Below are 27,545 nucleotides of genomic sequence, written 5' to 3' on the forward strand. Positions count from 1 at the left end.
CTCTCATCACCCTAAATAAAACCACTGTAATCTCCCACCTAAATTGCTACTATAGCCTTCTAACTGATCTTTCCATATCCACTGTTGCTCCCTTCTATTCCATTCTCCACACAGCCATCCAAAGTAACTTTTCTGTAACTACAGATTTTGTCATATCACTTCTTGTTTAAAATCCTTCAATGGCCTCCTGTTGCACTTAGGGTAAAATCCAGATTTCATACGGCCTACAAAACCTTGCATGATCTGGCTTTTGCCTTCATTTTCACATGATATTCCCTCTCCTTGGAATACTCTTCCTATCCTCTCCCCCTTGTTATAGATGTACCTAATTACCACAGTGATTTATGGCTTCATGCTTTTTTGAGCAAAAACTACACACAGTATTTCCTCCACTCTCTGCCAGGCTAACTCTTATTCATTCCTCATTATTCACTTAAATGTCACTTTCTCAGGGAAAACTTATTTGACCTTTCTTTACACACAGATATGTACCTGGGTGATTATTTGCTTGACATTCCTTTCCCCAACTAGTCTATCAGCTCCACAAGGACAGGGACTATATCTGCTTATTTAACACTGTCTATCCAGTGTTTGGCACAGGCCCCTGGCACATAGGAGGCTCTCAATAAATATTGAATAAACGGAAGTGTCCTAGAAAATCCTTCTCAGGCCTTTTGGGTTTTTTCCCTCCATGCCTCAAGGCTTGCAGGATCTTAGTTCCCAGACCAGGTATCCAACACAGGCCCTCAGCAGTGAGAGCCCGAGTCTTTACCACTGGACCACCAGGGTACTCCCATGACTTTGATTTCTTCAACAGCCACATCAGCTCCAAATAGACTGTTACCTGGACGTCTCAAATACTGACTTACTCCCTTTTTTTTTCTGCAAGCACCCATTTTGGCAGCTCAGTTTCTTGTCTCCTAGATTCCTTATAGACCAGAAAACATTTACACAGTTTACCATCCTTTCTTTCCTATCAGATAAACAAACCCTTTTGAAGTTTTACGTGAAATTTTACTGTTAATAACTCTCTAGGCTTTGCCTTATCCTAGCCTAATGTAAGGTACCTAATGCCGTGCCTGGCACATAGTAGGGGCCTAATCACTGCTTGCCGTTATTATAATGTTGAGCTTTCATTTTCAAAATCCCCTCCTGGTATTCCAGCAGTAATTGCGCTATCCCAGAAGTTTTCCATCGTGTGCACACTAGGTATTAATAAACTGTGCCTGATTTCTTCCACAGCTGCTGCTACTACCACCAGCTGGGCCCAAAAGATTCACCATTTGCTCCATACCCCTTCAAATCCTTAGAGGGGGTGTCACTCCACACCTCCAATCTGTTGACTAAGGCCAGCTCCCCTGGGAGACTGGGTCCTGCTCCTGATTTTTCTTTTTCTAGTTGAACCACCCCAGGGTAAGAATTGGTATTCAAACCATCTCTGCCCCTTGCTTTTGGAGCACCATTGCTATTCTTTCCTCATCAGCAAGGTACTCAGAGGCCCAGTCCTTGGTTTATACCTAGTTTATCTTATTTTATCTCAGTTCCATCTCTGTAGAGCTAGTGAAAACTAGAATCAGAAGTGAGACTCTGTAATCTGCATTTTTAACAACACACCCCAAGTGATTAACATTTGAGAATCACTGTACTGGTGAGAACTCTTGTTATTCTCACTGTGCGGAAAATGCGTTATTCTGACTTACCCTATATTCTGTGTGGTAGAATAAACCAAGAAAGGATATGGCTATTTTCAGACACACCATCCAGCTTACATTCAGGGCCTGAAACCAGGTGGTAGATCACAGCAATATGAGGCTAGAGGCCAAAGTATAGCTTTGTAGTGAAGAACAAGACTTTGAAGAGAGACCAACATATAGATTCTAACTCATATACTTTCAATCTGTTATATTACTTACCTGTATAAGCTTTAGTTGTTTTTGCTTTAAAATTAGGATAATAATACCACCTCATAGAGTTGTTAGGAGAGTTCACTGGAATATACTCAACAGATATTCATTGAGCAATTACTATGTGACAGGCACTGTTCACATGTTGCAAATATACCAGGAAATAAAACAATTTATGCCCTCAAGGAGCATACATTCTAGCGGGGATGTGTATAAAAAGTGCTTAGACTCTGGCGTGGAGGAAGCGTTCAATAAATGGCTGTTATTAACAAATATATAAGGATAAGGAGTGTATTTGTTTTTCTTTGCCACTTTCAGTTTACAGAAGAAGTATAGGATATATTATTTGCCCACCTGGAGCTTAGATCAAGGTGGTCAATAGGACATTCTATAAATATTTTGTTTGTTTCTTTGTTCATTCTATAAATATTAACTCAGTGCTGTAATGATCCAGGCACTGTGAGGTATAAAATGAGTCTGTACACTAGGCTTTAAAAACTTCAATCTAGTTGGGAATATATGAGAAGTGCACAATTCCAACGTAGAAGAAAATGCAACAGGTCTTCCGAAAGGCCAAAGTGATCTTTTTTTTTTAAATATATATATATATATCTTTAATATCTTTATTGGAGTATAATTGCTTTACAATGGTGTGTTAGTTTCTGCTTTATAACAAAGTGAATCAGTTATACATATACATTTGTCCCCGTATCTCTTCCCTCTTGCATCTCCCTCCCTCCCACCCTCCCTATCCCACCCCTCTAGGTGGTCACAAAGCACCAAGCTGATCTCCCTGTGCTATGCGGCTGCTTCCCACTAGCTAGCTATTTTATGTTTGATAGTGTATATATGTCCATGCCACTCTCTCACTTTGTCCCAGCTTACCCTTCCCCCTCCCCATATCCTCAAGTCCATTCTCTACTAGGTCTGCATCTTTATTCCCGTCTTGCCCCGAGGTTCTTCATGACCTTTTTTTTTTTTTTTTTAGATTCCATAAATATGTGTTAGTGTACGGTATTTGTTTTTCTCTTTCTGACTTACTTCACTCTGTATGACAGACTCTAGGTCCATCCACCTCACTACAAATAACTCAATTTCCTGTCTTTTTATGGCTGAGTAATATTCCATTGTATATATGTGCCACATCTTCTTTATCCATTCATCTGTCGATGTACACTTAGGTGGCTTCCATGTCCTGGCTATTGTAAATAGAGCTGCAGTGAACATTGTGGTACATGACTGTTTTTGAATTATGGTTTTCTCAGGGTATATGCTCAGTAGTGGGATTGCTGGGTCATATGGTAGTTCTATTTTTAGTTTTTTAAGGAACCTCCATACTGTTCTCTGTAGTGGCTGTATCAATTTACATTCCTACCAACAGTGCAAGAGGGTTCCCTTTTCTCCGCACCCTCTCCAGCATTTAATGTTGTGTAGATTTTTTGATGATGGCCATTCTGACTGGTGTGAGATGATATCTCATTGTAGTTTTGATTTGCATTTCTCTAATGATTAATGATGTTGAGCATTCTTTCATGTGTTTGTTGGCAATCTGTATATCTTCTTTAGAGAAATGTCTGTTTAGGTCTTCTGCCCATTTTTGGATTGGGTTTTTTGTTTTTTTAATGTTGAGCTTCATGAGCTGTTTGTATATTTTAGAGATTAATCCTTTGCCCATTGATTCATTTCCAAATATTTTCTCCCATTCTGAGGGTTGTCTTTTCGTCTTGTTTATGGTTTCCTTTGCTGTGCAAAAGCTTTTAAGTTTCATTAGGTCCCATTTGTTTATTTTTGGTTTTATTTCCATTTCTCTAGGAGGTGGGTCCAAAAGGATCTTGCTGTGATTTATGTCATAGTGTGTTCTGCCTATGTTCTCCTCTAAGAGTTTGATTGTGTCTGGCCTTACATTTAGGTCTTTAATCCATTTTGAGTTTATTTTTTTGTATGGTGTTAGGGAGTGTTGTAATTTCATTCTTTTACATGTAGCTGTCCAGTTTTCCCAGCACCACTTATAGAAGAGGCTGTCTTTTCTTCACTGTATGTTCTTGCCTCATTATCAAAGATAAAGTGACTATATGTGCGTGGGTTTATTTCTGGGCTTTCTATCCTGTTCCATTAATCTGTATTTCTGTTTTTGTTTCAGTACCATACTATCTTGATTACTGTAGCTTTGTAGTATAGTCTGAAGTCAGGGAGCCTGACTCCTCCAGCTGCGTTTTTCTTTCTCAAGATTGCTTTGGCTATTCGGGGTCTTTTGTGTTTCCATACAAATTGTGAAATTTTTTGTTCTAGTTCTGTGAAAAATGCCAGTGGTAGTTTGATAGGGATTGCATTGAATCTGTAGATTGTTTTGGGTAGTAGAGTCATTTTCACAATGTTGGTTCTTCCAATTAGAACACGGTGTATCTCTCCATCTATTTGTATCATCTTTAATTTCTTTCATCAATGTCTTATAATTTTCTGCATACAGGTTTTTTATCTCCTTAGGTAGGTTTATTCCTAGATATTTTATTCTTTTTGTTGCAGTGGTAAATGGGAGTGTTTTCTTAATTTCACTTTCAGACTTTTTGTCATTAGTATACAGGAATGCAAGAGATTTCTGTGCATTAATTTTGTATCCTGCTACTTTACCAAATTCATTGATGAGCTCTAAGAGTTTTCTGGTAGCATCTCTAGGATTCTCTATGTATAGTATCATGTCATCTGCAAACAGTGACAGCTTTACTTCTTCTTTTCCAATTTGGATTCCTTTTATTTCTTTTTCTTCTCTGATTGCTGTGGCTAAAACTTTCAAAACTATGTTGAATAATAGTGGTGAGAGTGGGCAACCTTGTCTTGTTCCTGATCTTAGAGGAAATGGTTTCAGTTTTTCACCATTGAGGACGATGTTGGCTGTGGGTTTGTCATATATGGCCTTTATTATGTTGAGGAAAATTCCCTCTTTGCCTACTTTCTGGATGGTTTTTAATCATAAATGGATGTTGGATTTTGTCAAAAGCTTTCTCTGCATCTATTGAGATGATCATTATGGTTTTTCTCCTTCACTTTGTTAATATGGTTTATCCCAATGATTGATCTGCGTATATTGAAGAATCCTTGCATTCCTGTGATAAACCTCACTTGATCATGGTGTATGATCCTTTTAATGTGCTGTTGGATTCTGTTTGCTAGTATTTTGTTGAGGATTTTTGCATATGTGTTCATCAGTGATATTGGCCTATAGTTTTCTTTCTTTGTGACATCTTAGTCTGGTTTTTGTATCAGGGTGATGGTGGCCTCGTAGAATGAGTTTGGGAGTGTTCCTTCCTCTGCTATATTTTGGAAGAGTTTGAGAAGGATAGGTGTGTTAGCTCTGTTCTAGCTGTTTGACAGAATTTGCCTGTGAAGCCATCTGGTCCTGGGCTTTTGTTTGTTGGAAGATTTTTAATCACAGGTTCAATTTCAGTGTTGTGATTGGTCTGTTCATATTTTCTGTTTCCTCCTCGTTCAGTCTCGGAAGTTGTGCTTTTCTAAGAATTTGTCCATTTCTTCCAGGTTGTCCATTTTATAGGCATATTGTTGCTTTTAGTAATCTCTCATGATCCTTTGTATTTCTGCAGTGTCAGTTGTTACTTCTCCTTTTCCATTTCTAATTCTATTAATTTGAGTCTTCTCCTTTTTTTTCTTGATGAGTCTGGCTAGTGGTTTACCAATTTTGTTTATCTTCTCAAAGAACCAGCTTTTAGTTTTATTGATCTTTGCTATAGTTTCCTTCATTTCTTTTTCATTTATTTCTGATCTGATCTTTATAATTTCTTTCCTTCTGCTGATTTTGGGGTTTTTTTGTTCTTCTTTCTCTAATTGCTTTAGGTGTAAGGTTAGGTTGTTTATTTGAGATGTTTCTTGTTTCTTAAGGTAGGATTGCATTGCTATAAACTTCCCTCTTAGAACTGCTTTTGCTGCATCCCATAGATTTCGGGTCTTCGTGTTTTCATTATCATTTGTTTCTAGGTATATTTTGATTTCCTCTTTGCTTTCTTCAGTGATCTCTTGGTTATTAAGTAGTGTATTGTTTAGCCTCCATGTGTTAGTATTTTTACAGGTTTTTTCCTGTAATTGATATCTAGTCTCATAGCATTGTGGTCAGAAAAGATACTTGATATGATTTCAGTTTTCTTAAATTTACCAAGGCTTGATTTGTGGCCCAAGATATGATCTATCCTGGAAAATGTTCCATGAGCACTTGAGAAGAAAGTGTATTGTGTTGTTTTTGGATGGAATGTCCTATATATATTAATTAGGTCCATGTTGTTTAATGTATCATTTAAAGCTTTTGTTACCTTATGTATTTTCATTTTGGATTATCTGTCCATTGGTGAAAGTGGGGTGTTAAAGTCCCCTACTATGAATGTGTTACTGTTGATTTCCCCTTTTATGGCTGTTAGTATTTGCCTTATGTATTGAGGTGCTCCTATGTTGGGTGTATAAATATTTACAATTGTTATATCTTCTTCTTGGATTGACCCCTTGATCATTATGTAATGTCCTTCTTTGTCTCTTGCAATAGTTTTTGTTTTAAAGTCTATTTTGTCTGATATGAGAATTGCTACTCCAGCTTTCTTTTGATTTCCATTTGCATGGAATATCTTTTTCCATCCTCTCACTTTCAGTCTGTATGTTTCCCTAGGTCTGAAGTGGGTCTCTTGTAGACCGCAGATATACGGGTCTTGTTTTTGTATCCATTCAGCCAGTATATGTCTTTTGGTTGGAGCATTTAGTCCATTTACATTTAAGGTAATTATCGATATGTATGTTCCTATTACCATTTTCTTAATTGTTTTGGGTTTATTATTGTAGGTCTTTTCCTTCTCTTATGTTTCCTACCTAGAGAAGTTCCTTTAGCATTTGTTGTAAAGCTGGTTTGGTGGTGGTGAATCCTCTTAGCTTTTGCTTGTCTGTAAAGGTTTTAATTTCTCCATCAAATCTGAATGAGATCCTTGCTGGGTAGAGTAATCTTGATTGTAGGTTTTTCTCCTTCATCACTTTAATATGTCCTACCACTCCCTTCTGGCTTGCAGAGTTTCTGCTGAAAGATCAGCTGTTAACCTTATGGGGATTTCCTTGTGTGTTGTTGTTTTTCCCTTGCTGCTTTTAATATTTTTTCTTTGTATTTGATTTTGATTGTTTGATTAATATGTGTCTTGTCGTGTTTCTCCTTGGATTTATCCTGTATGGGACTCTCTATGCTTCCTGGACTTGATTAACTATTTCCTTTCCCATATTAGGGAAGTTTTCAACTATAATCTCTTCAAAGATTTTCTCAGTCCCTTTCTTTTTTTCTTCTTCTGGGACCTCTATAATTCGAATGTTGGTGTGTTTAATGTTGTCCCAGAGGTCTCTGAGACTGTCCTCAATTCTTTTCATTCTTTTTTCTTTATTCTGCTCTGCAGTAGTTATTTCCATTATTTTTTCTTCCAGGTCACTTATCCGTTCTTCTGCCTCAGTTGTTCTGCTCTGATCCCTTTGAGACAATTTCTAATTTCATTTATTGTGTTGTTCATCATTGTTTGTTTGCCCTTTAGTTCTTCTAGGTCCTTGATAAACATTTCTTGTATTTTCTCTATTCTATTTCCAAGATTTTGGATCATCTTTACTATCATTATTCTGAATTGTTTTTCAGGTAGACTACCTATTTCCTGTTCATTTTTTAGGTCTGGTGGGTTTTTGCTTTGCACCTTCATCTGCTGTGTGTTTGTCTGTCTTCTCTTTTTGCTTCACTTACTGTGTTTGGGATCTCCTTTTTGCAGGCTGCAGGTTCGTAGTTCCTGTTGTTTTTGGTGTCTGTCCCCAGTGGCTAAGTTGGTTCAGTGGGTTGTGTAGGCTTCCTGGTGGAGGGGACTAGTGCCTGTGTTCTGGTGGATGAGGCTGGATCTTGTCTTTCTGGTGGGCAGGTCCACATCTGGTGGTGTGTTTTGGGGTGTCTGTGACCTTATTATGATTTTAGGCAGCCTCTGTGCTAATGGATGGGGTTGTGTTCCTGTCTTGCTAGTTGTTTGGCATAAGGTGTCCAGCACTGTAGCTTGCTGGTTGTTGAGTGGAGCTGGGTCTTGGCGTTGAGATGGAGATCTCTGGGAGATTTTCACCGTTTGATATTACGTGGAGCTGGGAGGTCTCTTATGAACCAGTGTCCTGAACTTGGCTCTCCCACCTCAGAGACACAGCCCTGATGCCTGGGTGGAGCACCAAGAGCCTGTCATCCACACAGCTCAGAATAAAAGGGAGAAAAAAAAGAAAGAAAGAAAGAAGATAAAATAAAGTAAAATAAGGTAAAAAAAAAAGTTATTAAAATAATTATTAAAATAAATTTTTTAAGTAATAAAAAAAAGAAAGAAGAGAGCAACCAAACCAAAAATCAAATCCACCAATGATAACAAGTGCTATAAACTATACTAAAAAAAAAAAAACAAAAACAATGGACAGACAGAACCCTAGGACAAATAGTAAAAGCAAAGCTATACAGACAAAATCACACACAGAAGCATACCCATACACACTCACAAAAAGAGAAAAAGGGGAAAATGTATATATATATATATATATATATATATATATATATATATCATTGCTCCCAAAGTCCACCTCCTCCTCAATTTGGGATGATTCATTGTCTATTCAGGTATTCCACAGATGCAGGGTACATCAAGTTGATTGTGGAGATTTAATCCGCTGCTCCTGAGGCTGCTGGGAGAAATTTCCCTTTCTTTTCTTTGTTCGCACAGCTCCTGGGGTTCAGCTTTGGATTTGAACCCGCCTTGCGTGTAGGACGCCTGAAGGCGTCTGTTCTTCGCTCAGACAGGATGGGGTTAAAAGAGCAGCTGATTTCGGGGGCTCTGGCTCACTCAGGCTTGGGGGAGGGAGGGGTATGGATTCAGGGTGAGCCTGCGGTGGCAGAGGCCATCATGACATTGCAACAGCCTGAGCCGCGCCGTGTGTTCTCCTGGGGAAGTTGTCCCTGGATCATGGGACCCTGGCAATGGTGGGCTGCGCAGGCTCCCAGGAGGGGAGGTGTGGATAGTGACCTGTGCTTGCAGACAGGCTTCTTGGTGGCTGCAGCAGCAGCCTTAGCATCTCATGCCCGTTTCTGGGGTCCGTGCTGATAGCCGCGGCTCACGCCCATCTCTGGAGCTCCTTTAAGCAGCGCTCTTAATCCCCTCTCCTTGTGCAGTAGGAAACAAAGAGGCAAGAAAAAGTGTCCAGCCTCTTCGGCAGCTCCAGACTTTTTCCCGGACTCCCTCCCACCTAGCTGTGGCGCACTAGCCCCCTTCAGGCTGTGTTCACCCAGCCAACCCCAGTCCTCTCCCTGGGATCCGACCTCCGAAGCCCCAGCCTCAGCTCCCAGTGCCCGCCCGCCCCAGTGGGTGAGCAGACAAGCCTCTCAGGCTGGTGAGTGCTGGTCGGCACCTATCTTCTGTGCGGGAATCTCTCCTCTTTGCCCTCCCCACCTCTGTTGCTGCGCTCTCCTCCGTGGCTCCAAAGCTTTCCCTCTCCACCACCTGCAGTCTCCGCCCACGAAGGGGCTTCCAAGTGTGTGGAAACCTTTCCTCCTTCACAACTCCCTCCCACGGGTGCAGGTCCCATCCCTATTCTTTTGTCTCTGTTTTTCCTTTTTTCTTTTGCCCTACCCAGGTACATGGGGAGTTTCTTGCCCTTTGGGAGTTCCGAAGTCTTCTGCCAGTGTTCAGTAGGTGTTCTGTAGGAGTTGTTCCACATGTACATGTATTTCTGATGTATTTGTGGGGAGGAAGGTGATCTCCACGTCCTACTCTTCACCATCTTGAAGCTCCCCCCAAAACCAATCTTGAGAAAGAAAAATGGAGCTGGCAGAATCAGGCTCCTGGACTTCAGACTACACTACAAAGCTACAGTAATCAAGACAGTATGGTACTGGCACAAAAACAGAAATATAGATCAATGGACCAGGATAGAAAGCCCAGAGATAAACCCATGCACATATGGTCACCTTATTTTTAATAAAGGAGGCAAGAACATACAGTGGAGAAAAGACAGCCTCTTCAATAAGTGGTGCTGGGAAAACTGGACAGCTACATGTAAAAGAATGAAATTACAACACTCCCTAACACCATACACAAAAATAAACTCAAAATGGTTAAAGACCTAAATGTAAGGCCAGACACTATCAAACTCTTAGAAGAAAACATAGGCAGAACACTCTATGACATAAATCACAGCAAGATCCTTTTTGACCCACTCCTAGAGAAATGGAAATAAAACCAAAAATAAACAAATGGGACCTAATGAAACTTAAAAGCTTTTGCACAGCAAAGGAAACCATAAACAAGACGAAAAGACAACCCTCAGAATGGGAGAAAACATTTGCAAATGAAGCAACTAACAAAGATTAATCTCCAAAATTTAGACACAGTTCATGCAGCTCAATATCAAAAAAAGAAACAACCCAATCCAAAAATGGGCAGACCTAAATAGACATTTCTCCAAAGAAGATATACAGATTGCCAACAAACACATGAAAGAATGCTCAACATCATTAATCATTAGAGAAATGCAAATCAAAACTACAATGAGGTATCACCTCACACTAGTCAGAATGGCCATCATCTAAAAGTCTACAAACAATAAATGCTGGAGAGGGTGTGGAGAAAAGGGAACCCTCTTGCACTGTTGGTGGGAATATAAATTGATACAGCCACTATGGAGAACATTATGGAGGTTCCTTAAAAAACTAAAAATAGAATTACCATATGACCCAGCAATCCCACTACTGGGCATATACCCTGAGAAAACCATAATTCAAAAAGAGCCATGTACGACAATGTTCATTGCAGCTCTGTTTTCAATAGCCAGGACATGGAAGCAACCTAAGTGTACATCGACAGATGAATGGATAAAGAAGATGTGGCATATATATACAATGGAATATTACTCAGCCATAAAAAGAAACGAAATTGAGTTATTTGTAGTGAGGTGGATGGACCTAGAGTCTGTCATACAGAGTGAAGTAAGTCAGAAAGAGAAAAACAAATACCGTACACTAACACATATATATGGAATCTAAAAAAAAAAAAGGTCATGAAGAACCTCGGGGCAATATGGGAATAAAGATGCAGACCTAGTAGAGAATGGACTTGAGGATACGGGGAGGGGGAAGGGTAAGCTGGGACAAAGTGAGAGAGTGGCATGGACATATATACACTACCAAACATAAAACAGCTAGCTAGTGGGAAGCAGCCGCATAGCACAGAGAGATCAGCTTGGTGCTTTGTGACCACCTAGAGGGGTGGGATGGGGAGAGTGGGAGGGAGACGCAAGAGGGAGGAGATGTGGGGATATATGTATATGTATAACTGATTCACTTTGTTATAAAGTAGAAACTAACACACCACTGTAAAGCAATTATACTCCAATAAAGATGTTAAAAAATGCAACAGGTGTTTAAGAGAAGTAATTATAAAGTACTAAGAAGAGTGTTACTGCCTTTTTATGCATACGAGCATAAGATGGACATAGATTTGATGGTGGCAGTTGGGTATATAGCTAATTCAGTGAGGGGGTAAAAAAGTCCTGCCAAGTGAACTAAGCAATAGGTGAATTTTGGCAGCATTAACTTCTCTGTATACTTACTTTATGGTTTCCATTTCTCATTGCAGCCGTGACTGTAGAGCTGAGGCAGTATTGATGAGAAGTAGTGTTTTCTGGCCAAAGAACAGGTTGTGGGGAGAGGAAAGGAAGTAAAGGATAAAAGCATAAGTAAAGTCATAAGGAAATGTCATTGACTTCTGCGAATACTAAATTTCTAGCTGAAACATAGCGTAAGTATAGGAAAGACAAGGTTAGAAACATAGCGTAAGTATAGGAAAGACAAGGTTAGAAATGAAGGAGCCTGACCGGGGAGGGTCCTGAATGCTAGGCTGAATTTGAACTTCATTTATTAAGAATAGTTTATCACTGAATACTTCTGAGCAGGGAAGTGATATGATCAGAACTCAGTTTAGAATACTACATTTGAAGAAAAGTAGCATGTAGTAGATTCCATAAACTGGATGCTTATAGTGTTAATTAGTATTTATAGAATAAATTAATGTGTGAGCCCTCCTGATTCCCTGGAGAATAAGATGCACTATAAAAGCTTAGCAGGGGCTTCCCAGGTGGCACAGTGGTTAAGAATCCGCCTGCCAATGCAGGGGACACGGGTTTGAGCCTTGGTCCAGGAAGATGCCACATGCCACGGAGCAACTAAGCCCATGTGCCACAACTACTGAGCCTGCGCTCTAGAGCCTTCGAGCCACAACTGTTGAGCCCTCGTGCCACAACTACTGAAGCCCGCACACATAGAGCCCATGCTCCACAACAAGAGAAGCCACTGCAATGAGAACCCTGCGCGCCACAACAAAGAGTAGCCCCCACTCACTGCAACTAGAGAAAGCCCATGCACAGCAATGAAGACCCAACGCAGCAAAAATAAATAAATAAATTTATTTTAAAAAGCTTAGCAGAAGAACAGCTTTTCTCTGCAGATTTCATTTAAGCAAGCCTTTGATCTAAGAGTACAAGAAGGTTGGTAGACGTACTGATGAAACACAACATGAATTTGTAACCGACTGCATGACCACACCTATAGAATATTGACTTACAGTCTTTTGTCACTTGGAGACAGGGTTCTAAAAACTTATCATAGGACTTTGTCTTTGAGAAGGTGACAGAAGAATATTCAGTTTTCATTCCACAAATATTTCCTAGGTGCTTGTCATATTACCAGCACTGTGCTATAGGTAATTCAACTGTGAGCAAGGAGCTAACAGGCTACTAGGGGAAAGGGACGCATAAATAACTAAAACTGTGTTTTAAGAGATGTTGCTGAGGTGAGCCCAGATATGAAAGATATCTTGAGTGCAAATTTGTAAAATTATATCACCATGTATATAACTCCGCCTGTGCTTCAGGGGCAAGTTTCTTTTTTCTTTTTCTTTTTTTTTTTTTGTGGCTGCATTGGATCTTCGTTGCTGCGTGCGGGCTTTCTCTAGTTGTGGTGAGCAGGGGCTACTCTTCGTTGTGGTGCGCGGGCTTCTCATTGCAGTGGCTTCTCTTGTAGCAGAGCATGGGCTCTAGGTATGTGGGCTTCAGTAGTTCTGGCTCGCGGGCTCTAGAGCACAGGCTCAGTAGTTGTGGCACACAGGCTTAGTTGCTCCGCGGCATGTGGGATCTTCCAGGACCAGGGCTCAAACCCATGTCCCCTGCATTGGCAGGCGGATTCTTAACCACTGGGCCACCAGGGAAGTCCCCAGGGGCAAGTTTCTAGAAATTTAGAAGTGTTGACACCACTTGAGAAGCTACAATTTTATAGTGAACTTTAAAAAGAGAATTTTTTATTTTCTAAGGAAGTATTTTTTAATTTTAAAATAATATGTGTGCTTTAAGGCTTATTTGAACTTCATAGAAAAACAAAAAAGAAGAAAAAATGTCATTCTCTTAGGGAAAAAAAAAACATCACTATTTTCATGTTTGTGTATTTCCTTCTGGGCTTTTTCCCCCAGGATGGTATTTGTAGACTTTGGAAGAGGATACAACTGAGAGTTTAGTGAACATGAAACTAGCATTAGCTCTCTTACATTTGTTTAGGCCCACACAATTGACAAAGCCCAGATTAAGGCAGAATACCCATCTGTTTCTGAATATATTCACAGAGGGCCCCTCCTGCTGAATGTGTAGGGTAGGAGGAACTCAAGGGATTCATTTCATCATTCCCATTCCTCACAGGTGCCCCTGACCCCACAGCTGGGGCCAGCATTGATGATGAGAACTGTTGGCATTTGGACGAGGAACAGGTGAAAGAACAAGTGAAGCTCTTTCTCTCCCAGGGTGGTTACTATGGCTCTGGAAAGCAACTCAATTCAATGTTTGCCAAGGTAAGATATGAAAAGTTTTTTTTTTTTAAGTAAACTGGGCTCACCACACTTCTGGCTTCATGCGTTGTAGCTAGCTCACTTGACCTACCTGTACTGAATGCTTGAAAACTAACTGTGGGGAGGGGAGCTGAGCAGAGCAGACTTGAGCAGGTTGCATCCAGGGACCCCTACTGCCTCACCCTGGCAGTCCTCTTCCTTCTGCTCAGCTCTCTAAGTGAGTTAGCATTCCTGGGGGGATTAGTAATGAAGCTACCTTCCCTCTGCTTTGAACCCAAGGCTGCCCGATGAGGCTTTAAAGAGACTTAGTATTTTGGAACTGGGGACTCTAACAGCAGGCTTTCTCTTTTTTTTTTCTTAACACCTTTAGTGAAATATAAATCACATAGCATAAAATTCACCCATTTTAAAAAGTGTACAATTCAATGGTTTTTAATATATTCACAGATATGTACAGCTATCACCACAGTCAACTTTAAAACATTTTCATTATCTTAAAAAGAAACCCCATACCCTTTACCTATCACTCCCCTATTCCCCATGCCCCACTCCCCCAGCCCTAAGCAACCACTAATCTACTTTCTGTCTCTATAGATTTCCCTATTCTGGACTGGCTTCTTTCTCCTGGAATAGTATTTTAAAGTATTTAAAAACACATCCATGCTGTAGCATGTGTCAGTACTCCATTCCTTTTTATGGCCAAGTAATATTCCATTATATGGATACCACACTTTTTGTTTATCCATTTGTCTGTTGATGGGCATTTGGATTGTTTCCATTTTTTAGCTATTATAAATAACGCTGCTATAAACATTCTTGCACAATGTTTCTGTGTGGACATACATATTTTCATTTCTCTCTAGGCATGGAATTGATAGGCCATATGGTAGCTCTGTGTTTAATCATTTGAGGCATTTCTAGACTGATTTCCAAAGTGGCTACATCATTCTACATTCCCGCCAAACAATGTATGAGGGTTCTGATTTCTCTGTATCCTTGCCAACACTTATTATCTGGCTTTTTGATTCTAGCCATCCTTGTGAGTGTGAAGTGGTATCTCATTGCCCACAGCAGCCTTTCTTGATACATGCGAAGGACTTACATACAGAACAAGAGGCCTTCTTTTTGGCTCTTTGGATATGCTGTGCTTAGTTACTTCATCTTCTCCTCCCCCTTCTCCCCTTCTTTCTCCTCTTACTTTGTCATGATGTGCAGTCACCAACTCTTGCCCCTCCTTATGTGTCAGGTTCGAGAGATGCTGCGGATGAGAGATTCCAATGGAGCCAGGATGCTGACGCTAATAACTGAGCAGTTTATGGCTGACCCACGACTCACACTCTGGAGGCAGCAAGGAACAACCATGACAGATAAGTGCAGGCAGCTCTGGGATGAGCTAGGTAAGTCCGCATATCTCAGAGAAGTGCTCTGTCTATCCTATCAGCTTGCCCCCTGGCAATCGTGTTAGTGAACACTTGCCATCAGTCATTACATGGATCTTGCTAAGTGAACTTTAGCCCAATTGGCAGAAGATTTAGGCTCTACAGAGGCTACCCAGAGTAATTCTGAACTCACTTGTGTTTCTTCCACAGCATTGTGCTTTGCTATTGACATCTGCATTCTGTTCCAGATGTTACCACATAGAAGCCTTTGGTGAGAGAAAACCTTTTGCCTTGGCTTCTGTTCCATGGCATTAGCCTGGCTCTCCAGATACTTACCAAACTCACTTTTCTTGCTTTCCCTGGGTCAGCTTTTCTTTATCACCCCCAGACAAACCTCTTAGACATAAGGCAGTTTCCAAGACCTGGGCCTTGGACTTCCATTCTTTCTCTATACTCCTTTGAGAACTCTTTTTTTTTCAATAGCATGGCTTCAGAGTTTCCTTTATGATGATCTCATCCTCATCTTCTTTCCACTTATCTGAGTTCCAGTCTCATATTAGCAACTGCCCTATGACCATTTCTGAAAAAAATCTCCTGATCACCTCAAACTTGAGAAACCCAAAAATGAAATCAGGGCTTCTGTGAAAAGAGATTCCCCTGAACCTGGCATTGGCACCACCATTTCTTACTCTACCAAACTTGTTGTCAAGCACTCATTTTTTGTTCATTCCCTACATCCAGTCACCAAATTAATTTGATTCCTTGACCTTCAGAATGCAATTTAGTGTCCATTCACACTTTTTACTTCCCATCACCACTGATCTGGTTGAGGGCCTTGGGACTTTTTTTGGGGGGGGGGACTTTTAGATTAAATTAGACCTGTGGCCTCCTGACTGGCTTCTCTGTTCTAGATTCTTCTCATCAAGGCCATCTTCTTTAGTCATTATTTCTCTTTATCATTCCCCTGTTCCAAGGCTAGTTTTGCAGGGCTAATACTCAGCTCCTCCCCCTGTTTGCAGAATCCTCCATACTCTGAACTCACTATCCAGTCATGGCCCCACTCGGGTTATACTGGAAAACTTCCATATGACATATTCTAAAAGCTCTGTTATAGCTTCTCCATATTCCCTCCAGCCCAGAAAGCAATGACAAACTTTCCACTCATACAAAATAGCACAAGAAAAAAACTAAAGTTTAGGGGCTTCCCTGGTGGCGCAGTGGTTGAGAGTCCGCCTGCCGATGCAGGGGACGCGGGATCGTGCCTTTGTCTGGGAGGGTCTGGTCTGGGAGGATCCCGTGTGCCGCGGAGCGGCTGGGCCCGTGAGCCATGGCGCTGGGCCTGCGCGACCGGAGCCTGTGCTCCGCAGCAGGAGAGGCCACAGCGGTGAGAGGCCCGCATACCGCAAAAACAAACAAACAACAAAAAAAACAAATTAAAGTTTAGGATTTTAGTGAATTCCCCTGAAGCATATACATTATAGTCTTAGGGCTAAAAGCCATGGGGAATGAGGCTTAATGACTCTGGGACTATACTTGGTTACTTTGGGGCTACTGAGTGTGGGATTTTGATTTGGGTGCTAAGCCTTCTTGATATCACCTGGGGCACTAATGGCTTTGGAGTTCTCATTAATAATGAAGAGCTACATTATTGAGCGTTATGTGCCAGACTCTGTGTTAAAGATTGTACACACATTGTTTCATGTAATTCTGATAACAAACCTATGAGGTAATTGTGTGTTTGTTGCAAAGAAACAGAGACACCTCTGGTTACTTCTGGATACAGAATAAAATAAAGAATTATAGAAAACTGTCTCTCTGACACAATCACACTTTCTGAAGTACAGGAATGTTGAACTATTAGTCTAAAGTTACTGGTCCAACCAGTTGTGACCAGGGTCACAATGCATGGCAAGTTGGGAACAGCTTCTTACACTCTTTCCTCAGAAGGAATTGTAGGCAGGGACTTCCTTCTAGGGTAACATATCAGCTTAGGGGAGACAGATGAGCTCCAAAAAGTTACTTGTTCAAGGTCACACACTAGTAAGTGGTGGCTCTAACACTGGAACCCCAATCTGTCTGAATCCAAATCAAACATCCTTCTGCAACATCTCCCTCAATTTCACCTTGTTATGTACTATTTTCCCCCAAAGTGCATGTTTCTTAAGAATTTGAAATTAGCCTTCAGAGAGTCAGTTTCATCTGAGGCCTGAATCTCTTGGGAATAATTTCTGTGACAATCATGGGATTGTTTTGTGGATTTGGGCTTGGCCTTTGGGGCAAAGGTAGGTGAGAGGAAGTAAGCAGAGCTAGATCCCAGTGCTTTTAATGCTTTTGTCATATACTTCGGTTCATTATGAAAAGCTCTTGATTGTGATATTTTCATATCTACGAAATTGCTATATCAACCTTCCAAGAAACTCTCAGCATTCTGCAAAGACAGTGGTTCCCAAACTTCTCAAAATAACCTGGAGTACTTGTTTAAACAGATTGCTGGGCCCTGTCCGCAGAGTTCCTGATTACATAGGTTGGAGTAGGGCCTGATAATTTGCATTTCTAACCAGTTCCCTGGGGATGCTGATGCCACGGTTCCAGAGACCACATTTTGAAAAACACTGCACTAAGAGAAGCCTTATTGGGTCAGACACTAGAGCAAGTGTATTCATGCTTCCCTTAATTACTCTGAGGGTTCCTTACTGGTCACAAGGCCTGCTCCTCTGGGGAGGGCCTCGACAGGGATTGTAGGAATTTAGAGGAGTGGGCTCACTACCTTCAGTTCCTGAACCAGAGATAACAGAAGCAATCAGACATGAAGTTTTCTCATCTGTCCGTGTCTGTACACATATGCCTTTTTTTTTTTTTTTTGCGGTACGCGGGGCTCTCACTGTTGTGGCCTCTCCCGTTGCGGAGCACAGGCTCCGGACACGCAGGCTCAGCAGCCATGGCTCACGGGTCCAGCCGCTCTGCGGCATGTGGGATCTTCCCGGACCAGGGCATGAACCCGCGTCCCCTGCATTGGCAGGCAGACTCGCAACCACTGCGCCACCAGGGAAGTCCCCACATATGCTTTTAAAAATCTTCTTTTAAAATCTGTAAAGTATCTCTGCTCCCATAAAAGGCCACTCCTTACATACTTGCTCTGGTTCCTATGCCATTTCCTTTTCTCAAGAATTTTGCTCCTCAGTTACTCCTTTCTCTGGCGTCATTAATTTCTCCCTCAATACTGGATCAGTTCCATCAGCATACAGATATGCTCTAATAGTTTCAGTCTCAAAAAAAAAAGTGCCTTTGATGGTCCCATCCCCCTCTAATTACTGCCCCATTTCTCTTCTTCCATTCAAAACAACACTTTCTTTTTTTTTTTAAACATCTTTATTGGAGTATAATTGCTTTACAATGTTTTGTTAGTTTCTGCTGTATAACAAAGTGAATCAAGCTGCACGCAGTTCCTCCAGCCCGAGGACAACGGCTGCCTGGGTCCCAGGAAGCGCAGTGCCCAACCTGAGCTTCTACTCCAGGTGGGCACCCTCACAGCCTTGTCTCTCAGGGCCCGGCTAAGGCCTGGGTTAGAGCCTTATGGAAGGTCTCTGGGCAGGGCTAGGGGGGCCTAAAGGATGTAGATTGCCACGTGGATGTGGCACAGGGGGTGCAGTCACCCTGCTTCTCTGGTTGTGTGAAGACTGCAGAGCGTGCAGACGGACCTCCGTTGTGGCTGTTCAAGAAAGAAACCCGGGAGCACCCAGTGAATTTACGGACTAGTGAAAGTAATGGCCATTTACTGAGCACCTGTGAATCAGGTGCCACCAGGAGGCAGCACAAACTTGTTTTGGGATCTCACTCTCAGTGCCTGCAGTCATTCCGTCACTTCCTAAGGTACTGTTACCCATCTGAACCAGTACCCAGCAGCCTTCTGTTTCCCCAAGAATCTTCATGTAGAGTGTATATGTTGATAAGGAAGCATCAAAGCCAATATTTTACCAGTTTTACAAGCTACCCCCATTTTCAACCAATAGCTCAAAAAAGGAAGTAATGAGATCAAAACCATTCAGTGAGACAGACCTATCAAGGATTTTAAAGGCTTGATGGTTATTTATCAAGATCCTGGATTGAGAAATCGATGCATGGATAAGTTTTTGACTTGATTTTTGAACAGAATATCATTCTTTCCCCCAAACGTTATCAATCATGAGGTTGGAAGAATAGAAGAAATCAGAGTATGTCACATGTAGTAAGGCCGTGTGGCTGACAGGGTCTTGGTGCTTGGGCCGGGTGTCAGGCCTGCACCTCTGAGGTGGGAGAGCCGAGGTCACCACATTGGTCCACCAGAGACCCCCTGGCTCCAAGTAATATCAAACGGCGAAAGCACTCCCAGAGATCTCCATCTCAACACTAAGACCTGGCTCCACTCAACAATCAGCAAGTTACAGTGCTGGACACCTTATGCCAAACAACTAGAAACACAGGAACACAACCCCACAGAGAGGCTGCCTAAAATTAGCAGAGAGGCTGCCTAAAATTATAATAAGGTCAAGGACACCCCAAACACACCACGGGATGTGGTCCTGCCCACCAGAAAGACAAGATCCAGACTCATCCACCAGAACACAGGCACGAGTCCCCTCCACCAGGAGGCCTACACAGCCCACTGAACCAACCTTAGCCACTGGGGGCAGACACCAAAAACACCAGGAACTACGAACCTGCAGCCTGCAAAAAGGAGACCCCAAACACAGTAAGTTAAGCAAAATTAGAAGACAGAGAAACGCACAGCAGATGAAGGAGCAAGGTAAAAGCCCACCAGACCAAACAAATGAAGAGAAAATATGCGGTCTACCTGAAAATGAATTCAGAGTAATTATAGTAAACATGATCCAAAATCTTGGAAATAGAATGGAGAAAATACAAGAAACGTTTAACAAGGACCTAGAAGAGATAAAGAGCAAACAAACAATGATGAACAACACAATAAATGAAATTAAAAATTCTCTACAAGGAATCAATAGCAGAATAAATGAGGCAGAAGAACAGATAAGTGACCTGGAAGATAAAATAGTGGAAATAACTACTGCAGAGCAGAATAAAGAAAAAAGAATGAAAAGAATTGAAGGCAGTCTTAGAGAACTCTGGGACAACATTAAACACACCAACCTTCGAATTATAGGGGTCCCAGAAGAAGAAGAGAAAAAGAAAGGGACTGAGAAAATATTTGAAGAGATTATAGTTGAAAACTTTCCTAATATGGGAAAGGAAATAGTTAATCAAGTCCAGGAAGCACAGAGTGTCCCATACAGGATAAATCCAAGGAGAAACACTCCAAGACACATATTTATCAAACTATCAAAAATTAAATACAAAGAAAAAATATTAAAAGCAGCAAGGGAAAAACAACAAATAACATACAAGGGAATCCCCATAAGGTTAACAGCTGATCTTTCAGCAGAAACTCTGCAAGCCGGAAGGGAGTGGCAAGACATATTTAAAGTGAGAAAAGGGGAAAACCTACAAACAAGGTTACTCTACCCAGTAAGAATCTCATTCAGATTCGACCGAGAAAATAAAACCTTTACAGACAAGCAAAACCTAAGACAATTCATCACCACCAAACCAGCTTTACAACAAATGCTAAAGGAACTTCTCTAGGCAAGAAGCACAAGAGAAGGAAAAGACCTACAATAACAAACCCAAAACAATTAAGAAAATGGTAATAGGAACATACATATCGATTACCTTAAATGTAAATGGATTAAATGCTCCCACCAAAAGACATAGACTGGCTGAATGGATACAAAAACAAGACCGGTATATATATGCTGTCTATAAGAGACCCACTTCAGACCTAGGGACACATGCAGACTGAAAGTGAAGGGATGGAAAAAGATATTCCATGCAAATGGAAATCAAGAGGAAGCTGGAGTAGCAATTCTCATGTCAGACAAAATAGACTTGAAAATAAAGACTATTGCAAGAGACAAAGAAGGACACTACATAATGATCAAGGGATCAATCCAAGAAGAAGATATAACAGTTGTAAATATTTATGCACCCAACATAGGAGCACCTCAATACATAAGGCAAAAGCTAACAGCCATAAATGGGGAAATCAACAGTAACACAATCATAGTAGGGGACTTTAACACCCCACTGTCAACAATGGACAGATCATCCAAAATGAAAATACATAAGGTAACACAAGCTTTATGTGATACATTAAACAACATGGACTTAATTGATATTTATAGGATATTCCATCCAAAAACAACACAGTACACTTTCTTCTCAAGTGCTCAGAGAACATTCTCCAGGATAGATCATATCTTGGGTCACAAATCAAGCCTTGATAATTTAAGAATATTGAAATCGTATCAAGTATCTTTTCCAACCACAATGCTATGAGACTAGATATCAATTACAGGAAAAAATCTGTAAAAAATACAAACACATGGAGGCTAAACAATACACTACTTAATAATGAAGAGATCACTGAAGAAATCAAAGCAGAAATCAAAAAATACCTAGAAACAAATGACAATGAAAACACGAAGACCCAAAACCTATGGGATGCAGCAAAAGCAGTTCTAAGAGGGAAGTTTATAGCAATACAATCCTACCTTAAGAAACAAGAACATCTCAAATAAACAACCTAACCTTACACCTAAAGCAATTAGAGAAAGAAGAACAACAGCAAAAAACACCCCAAACTTAGCAGAAGGAAAGAAATCATAAAAATCAGATCAGAAATAAATGAAAAAGAAATGAAGGAAATGATAGCAAAGATCAATAAAACTAAAAGCTGGTTCTTTGAGAAGATAAACAAAATTGGTAAGCCACTAGCCAACTCATCAAGAAAAAAGGGAGAAGACTCAAATCAATAGAATTCAAAATGAAAAAGGAGAAGTAACAACTGACACTGCAGAAATACAAAGGATCATGAGAGATTACTACAAGCAACAATATGCCAATAAAATGGACAACCTGGAAGAAATGCACAAATTCTTAGAAAAGCAGAACTTTCTGAGACTGAACCAGTAAGAAATAGAAAATATAAACAGACCAATCACAAGCACTGAAATTGAGACTGTGATTAAAAATCTTCCAACAAACAAAAGCCCAGGACCAGATGGCTTCACAGGTGAATTCTATCAAACATTTAGAGAAGAGCTAACACCTATCCCTCTCACACTCTTTCAAAATATAGCAGAGGGAGGAACACTCCCAAACTCATTGTATGAGGCAACCATCACCCTGATACCAAAACCAGACAAAGATGTCACAAAGAAAGAAAACTACAGGCCAATATCACTGATGAACATCGATGCAAAAGTCCTCAACAAAATACTAGCAAACAGAATCCAACAGCACATGAAAAGGATCATACACCATGATCAAGTGGGGTTTATCTCAGGAATGCAAGGATTCTTCAGTATATGCAGATCAATCATTGGGATAAACCATATTAACAAATTGAAGGAGAAAAACCATATGATAATCTCAATGGATGCAGAAAAAGCTTTTGACAAAATTCAACACCCATTTATGATAAAAACCCTCCAGAAAGTAAGCATAGAGAGAACTTACCTCAACATAAAAAAGGCCGTATATGACAAACCCATAGCCAACATTGTTCTCGATGGTGAAAAACTGAAACCATTTCCTCTAAGATCAGGAACAAGACAAGATTGCCCACTCTCACCACTATTATTCAACATAGTTTGGGAATTTTTAGCCAAAGCAATCAAAGAAGAAAAAGAAATAAAAGGAATCCAAACTGAAAAAGAAAAAGTAAAGCTGTCACTGTTTGCAGATGACATGATACTATACATAGAGAATCCTAAAGATGCTACCAGAAAACTAGTAGAGCTAATCAATGAATTTGGAAAAGTAGCAGGATACAAAATTAATGCACAGAAATCTCTGGCATTCCTATACACTAATGATGAAAAATCTGAAAGTGAAATTAAGAAAACACTCCCATTTACCACTGCAACAAAAAGAATAAAATATCTAGGAATAAACCTACCTAAGGAGACAAAAGACCTGTATGCAGAAAATTATAAGACATTGATGAAAGAAATTAAAGGTGATACAGATAGATGGAGAGATATACCATGTTCTTGGATTGGAAGAATCAACATTGTGAAAATGACTCTACTGCCCATAGCAATCTACAGATTCAATGCAATCCCTATCGAACTACCACTGGCATTTTTCACAGAACTAGAACAAAAAATTTCACAATTTGTATGGAAACACAAAAGACCCCAAATAGCCAAAACAATCTTGAGAACAAAAAACGGAGCTGGAGGAATCAGGCTCCCTGACTTCAAACTATACTACAAAGCTACAGTAATCAAGACAGTATGGTACTGGCACAAAAACAGAAATATAGATCAATGGAACAGGATAGAAAGCCCAGAGATAAACTCATGCACATATGGTCACCTTATTTTTGATAAAGGAGAAAAGACAGCCTCTTCAATAAGTGGTGCTGGGAAAACTGGACAGCAACATGTAAAGAATGAAATTAAAACACTCCTAACACCATACACAAAAATAAACTCAAAATGGTTAAAGACCTAAATGTAAGGCCAGACACTACCAAACCTTAGAAGAAAACACAGGCAGAACACTCTATGACATACATCACAGCAAGATCCTTTTTGACCCACGTTCTAGAGAAATGGAAATAAAACCAAAAATAAACGGGACCTAATGAAATTTAAAAGCTTTTGCACAGCAAAGGAAACCATAAACAAGATGAAAAGACAACCCTCAGAATAGGAGAAAATATTTGCAAATGAAGCAACTGACAAAGGATTAATTTCCAAAATTTACAAGCAGCTCATGCAACTCAGTAGCAAAAAATCAAACAACCCAATCCAGAAATGGGCAGAAGACCTAAATAGACATGTCTCCAAAGAAGATACACAGATTGCCAACAAACACATGAAAGAATGCTGACCATCATTCATCATTAGAGAAATGCAAATCAAAACTACAATGAGATATCATCTCACACCGGTCAGAATGGGCATCATCAGAAATCTACAAACAATAAATGCTGGAGAGGGTGTGGAGGAAAGGGAACCCTCTTGCACTGTTGGTGGGAATATAAATTGATACAGCCACTATGGAGAACAGTATGGAGGTTCCTTAAAAAACTAAAAATAGAACTACCATACGACCCAGCAATCCCACTACTGGGCATATACCTTGAGAAAACCATAATTCAAAAAGAGTCATGTAGGGGCTTCCCTGGTGGTGCAGTGGTTGAGAGTCCGCCTGCTGATGCAGGGGACATGGGTTCGTGCCCCGGTCCGGGAAGATCCCACATGCCGCAGAGCGGCTGGGCCCGTGAGCCATAGCCGCTGAGCCTGCGCGTCCGGAGCTTGTCTCCGCAACGGGAGAGGCCACAACAGTGAGAGGCCCAAGTACAGCAAAAAAAAAAAAAAAAAAAAAAGAGTCATGTACCACAATGTTCATTGCAGCTCTGTTTACGATAGCCAGGAAATGGAAGCAACCTAAGTGTACATCGACAGATGAATGGATAAAGAAGATGTGGCACATATATACAATGGAATATTACTCAAGCATAGAAAGAAATGAATCTGAGTTATTTGTAGTGAGGTGGATGGACCTAGAGTCTGTCATACAGAGTGAAGTAAGTCAGAAAGAGAAAAACAAATACTGTACGCTAACACATATACATGGAATCTTTAAAAAAAAAGTGGTCATGAAGAACCTAGGGGCAAGACGGGAATAAGGACGCAGACCTACTAGAGAATAGACTTGAGGATACAGGGAGGGGGTAGAGTAAACTGGGACAAAGTGAGAGAGTGGCATGGACATATATACACTCCCAAACGTAAAATAGATAGCTAGTGGGAAGCAGCCGCATAGCACCGGGAGATCAGCTCAGTGCTTTGTGACCACCTAGAAGGGTGGGTGGGATAGGGAAGAGGGGAGGGGGATGCAAGAGGGAGGGGATATGGGGATATATGTATATGTATAGCTGATTCACTTTGTTATAAAGCAGAAACTAACATACCATTGTAACGCAATTATACTCCAATAAACATGTTAAAAAAAAGTGAATCAGCTATACGTATACATATATCCCCATATCCCCTCCCTCTTGAGCCTCCCTCCCACCCTCCCTATCCCACAAAACAACACTTCTTGAAAACCTTGTCTGCAGTCACTCTTTCCATTTGCTTACCTCCAATTCTCTCTCGAGCCCACTGCAATTGAGCTTCCATTGCTCATTGTTGCCACTCTACTGACAAGTAGCTCTTGCTACAGTCACCAGTGACTTCCATATTGCAGTGGCCACGTCTCTGTTGTTATTTTACTTGACCTCTTAGCAGTTTTCAATAAAATTGACCATACCCATCTTGAAACGTACTCTCTTAGCTTTCATAACCCCACACACCCTCCTGGGTTTCCTCCCACATTCTGGCTACTTTCTGTCAGACTGCTTTGTAGGCTCCTCTTCCTTTTCTCAATCCTTCTAAATATTGAGTATTCTGCAGTACCCACTGCCCTGTCTACATTCTGTACCTAAGTGATCATATTCAGTCCCATGCCTTTAAATATAATCTAGATGTAGGCAAGTCACAAATTTATGTCTCTAGCTCTGACCTTTCTCTTGAGCTGTAGGCTCAGTGTCCAGCTTCCCACCATGTCTGAGAAACATCTCAAACCTAACATGACCATCACAGAACTCTTATTTTTCCCGCCAAAGCCTAATTTTCCCCATCTCAGTACAGGGTCGTGAGATGTATCTAGCTGCTCAAGAAGAAAATCTGAGTCATCCTAGGTTCCCTCTGTTTTCTACCTTCTACACCCAATCCAAGTCCTGTTGACCCGCACAGTTGGAAGACTGAATAAGATAATATATATAAAGTGCCTATTATAATGCGTAGCCCATAAAAAGAAATAGTCGCTATTATTTATTATTATATTTAATATATAATAATTATGTAAAATTTTAACTTCCATAGTACCTACACTTGGTTAGAGTTTTTGATGCTTTTTTTTTTAAACATCTTTATTGGAGTATAATTGCTTTACAATGGTGTGTTAGTTTCTGTTTTATAACGAAGTGAATCAGCTATACATATGTCCCCATATCTCTTCCCTCTTGCATCTCCCTCCCTCTCACCCTCCCTATCCCACCGCTCTAGGTGGTCACAAAGCACCGAGCTGATCTCCCTGTGCTATGCGGTTGCTTTCCACTAGCTATCTATTTTACATTTGGTAGTGTATATATGTCCATGCCACTCTCTCACTTTGTCCCAGCTTACCCTTCCCCCTCCCCGTATCCTCAGGTGATGCTTTTTTTAAGTTACTGGAAAATCTGCTTTTGGATCATGGTAACACAGTCCCTACATGCCTGTTACATGTAGGCACCTGCAGGATTTTTTGCCTTGTCTCTTTCTTAGAGATGCAGCAATCTCTTGAGTTTGTTTTAAAACAAATCCATAATGACTTAATAAAACAGAAAACTCATTTTAAACTTACAGGTGGAAGTACTCACTTTCTAGGGATCCCCTTTTTAATATTTCAGTGCCTAGGAAATGGTAACTCCTTGATGACTGTAGTTAGTTCCCTGCTTTTTTTGCCTCTTAAGCCTCTCTCAACTCACCCAACCTGTTTTCTGTTCCTGTTATCCTATTGATTTTGCCATTCATAAGGCCAAGTTTAATGGCCTCTCTTTGGTTCTCGTTATACTTACGAAGATTAAATGTGAAAATCTTTTACTTCACTATAAACAAAAAGCACATCTTAAACTGTAAAGTAAATGTTTCTTACTAATACTGACACTCTGCCTCATTAGACATTGCTAATTGGCTTGTGTGTCACTAATTTCTCCTGGTTCTTCCATCTCTCTTATCTTTCTTTCTTAATCTCTTTTGCTTATTCCTCCTTCTCCTCTGCTCATTACTTAAATATTGGTGCTTCCTCAAAATTTTGTTCTTAGCGCTCCTCTTCCCGCATCTTAAATGATGAGGTTTTCTTATCTTTTTTGTTTGTTGGTGGGTGGGACCCTATCCCTACATTAATTTTACAAGAACCAGCAAACAGTGTAACACAGACACCATAGGAAAAGACTACAATGTGAAGAAAAAAATTTTTTTCTTGAGGTTTATACAGGCCTTTAGCACTCTTAAATTCTAAAAGTAGAGAAAGTAATTTTTATGATCTGAATATTTGTGCATCTTTCTTACTGTCACACGGTTAGAAATTTTTTACCTCCTTTACCTCCTATATATTAGGGATTTCCTGCCACCTGGTGTTCAGAAAGGACACTGTAATTGGTAGGAACTCACAGTCCCAATAGTACTAAAAGC

At 40.6% G+C, this 27,545-nt stretch overlaps 1 protein-coding gene across 1 annotated transcript in view; it reads left to right on the forward strand.

Moving 5' to 3' along the window:
• ZSWIM5 (zinc finger SWIM-type containing 5) overlaps nucleotides 1-27,545 on the forward strand; it is a 262,178-nt gene that overhangs the window by 187,356 nt on the left and 47,277 nt on the right. The window contains exons 3-4 of the mRNA XM_060140209.1: nucleotides 13,674-13,822; nucleotides 15,066-15,216. Of these exons, the coding sequence (XP_059996192.1) occupies nucleotides 13,674-13,822; nucleotides 15,066-15,216 (300 nt within the window). The remainder of the gene's footprint in view (nucleotides 1-13,673; nucleotides 13,823-15,065; nucleotides 15,217-27,545) is intronic.

This window comes from Lagenorhynchus albirostris, chromosome 2 (assembly GCF_949774975.1).
Source record: "Lagenorhynchus albirostris chromosome 2, mLagAlb1.1, whole genome shotgun sequence".
NCBI classification, from domain to species: domain Eukaryota; kingdom Metazoa; phylum Chordata; class Mammalia; order Artiodactyla; family Delphinidae; genus Lagenorhynchus; species Lagenorhynchus albirostris.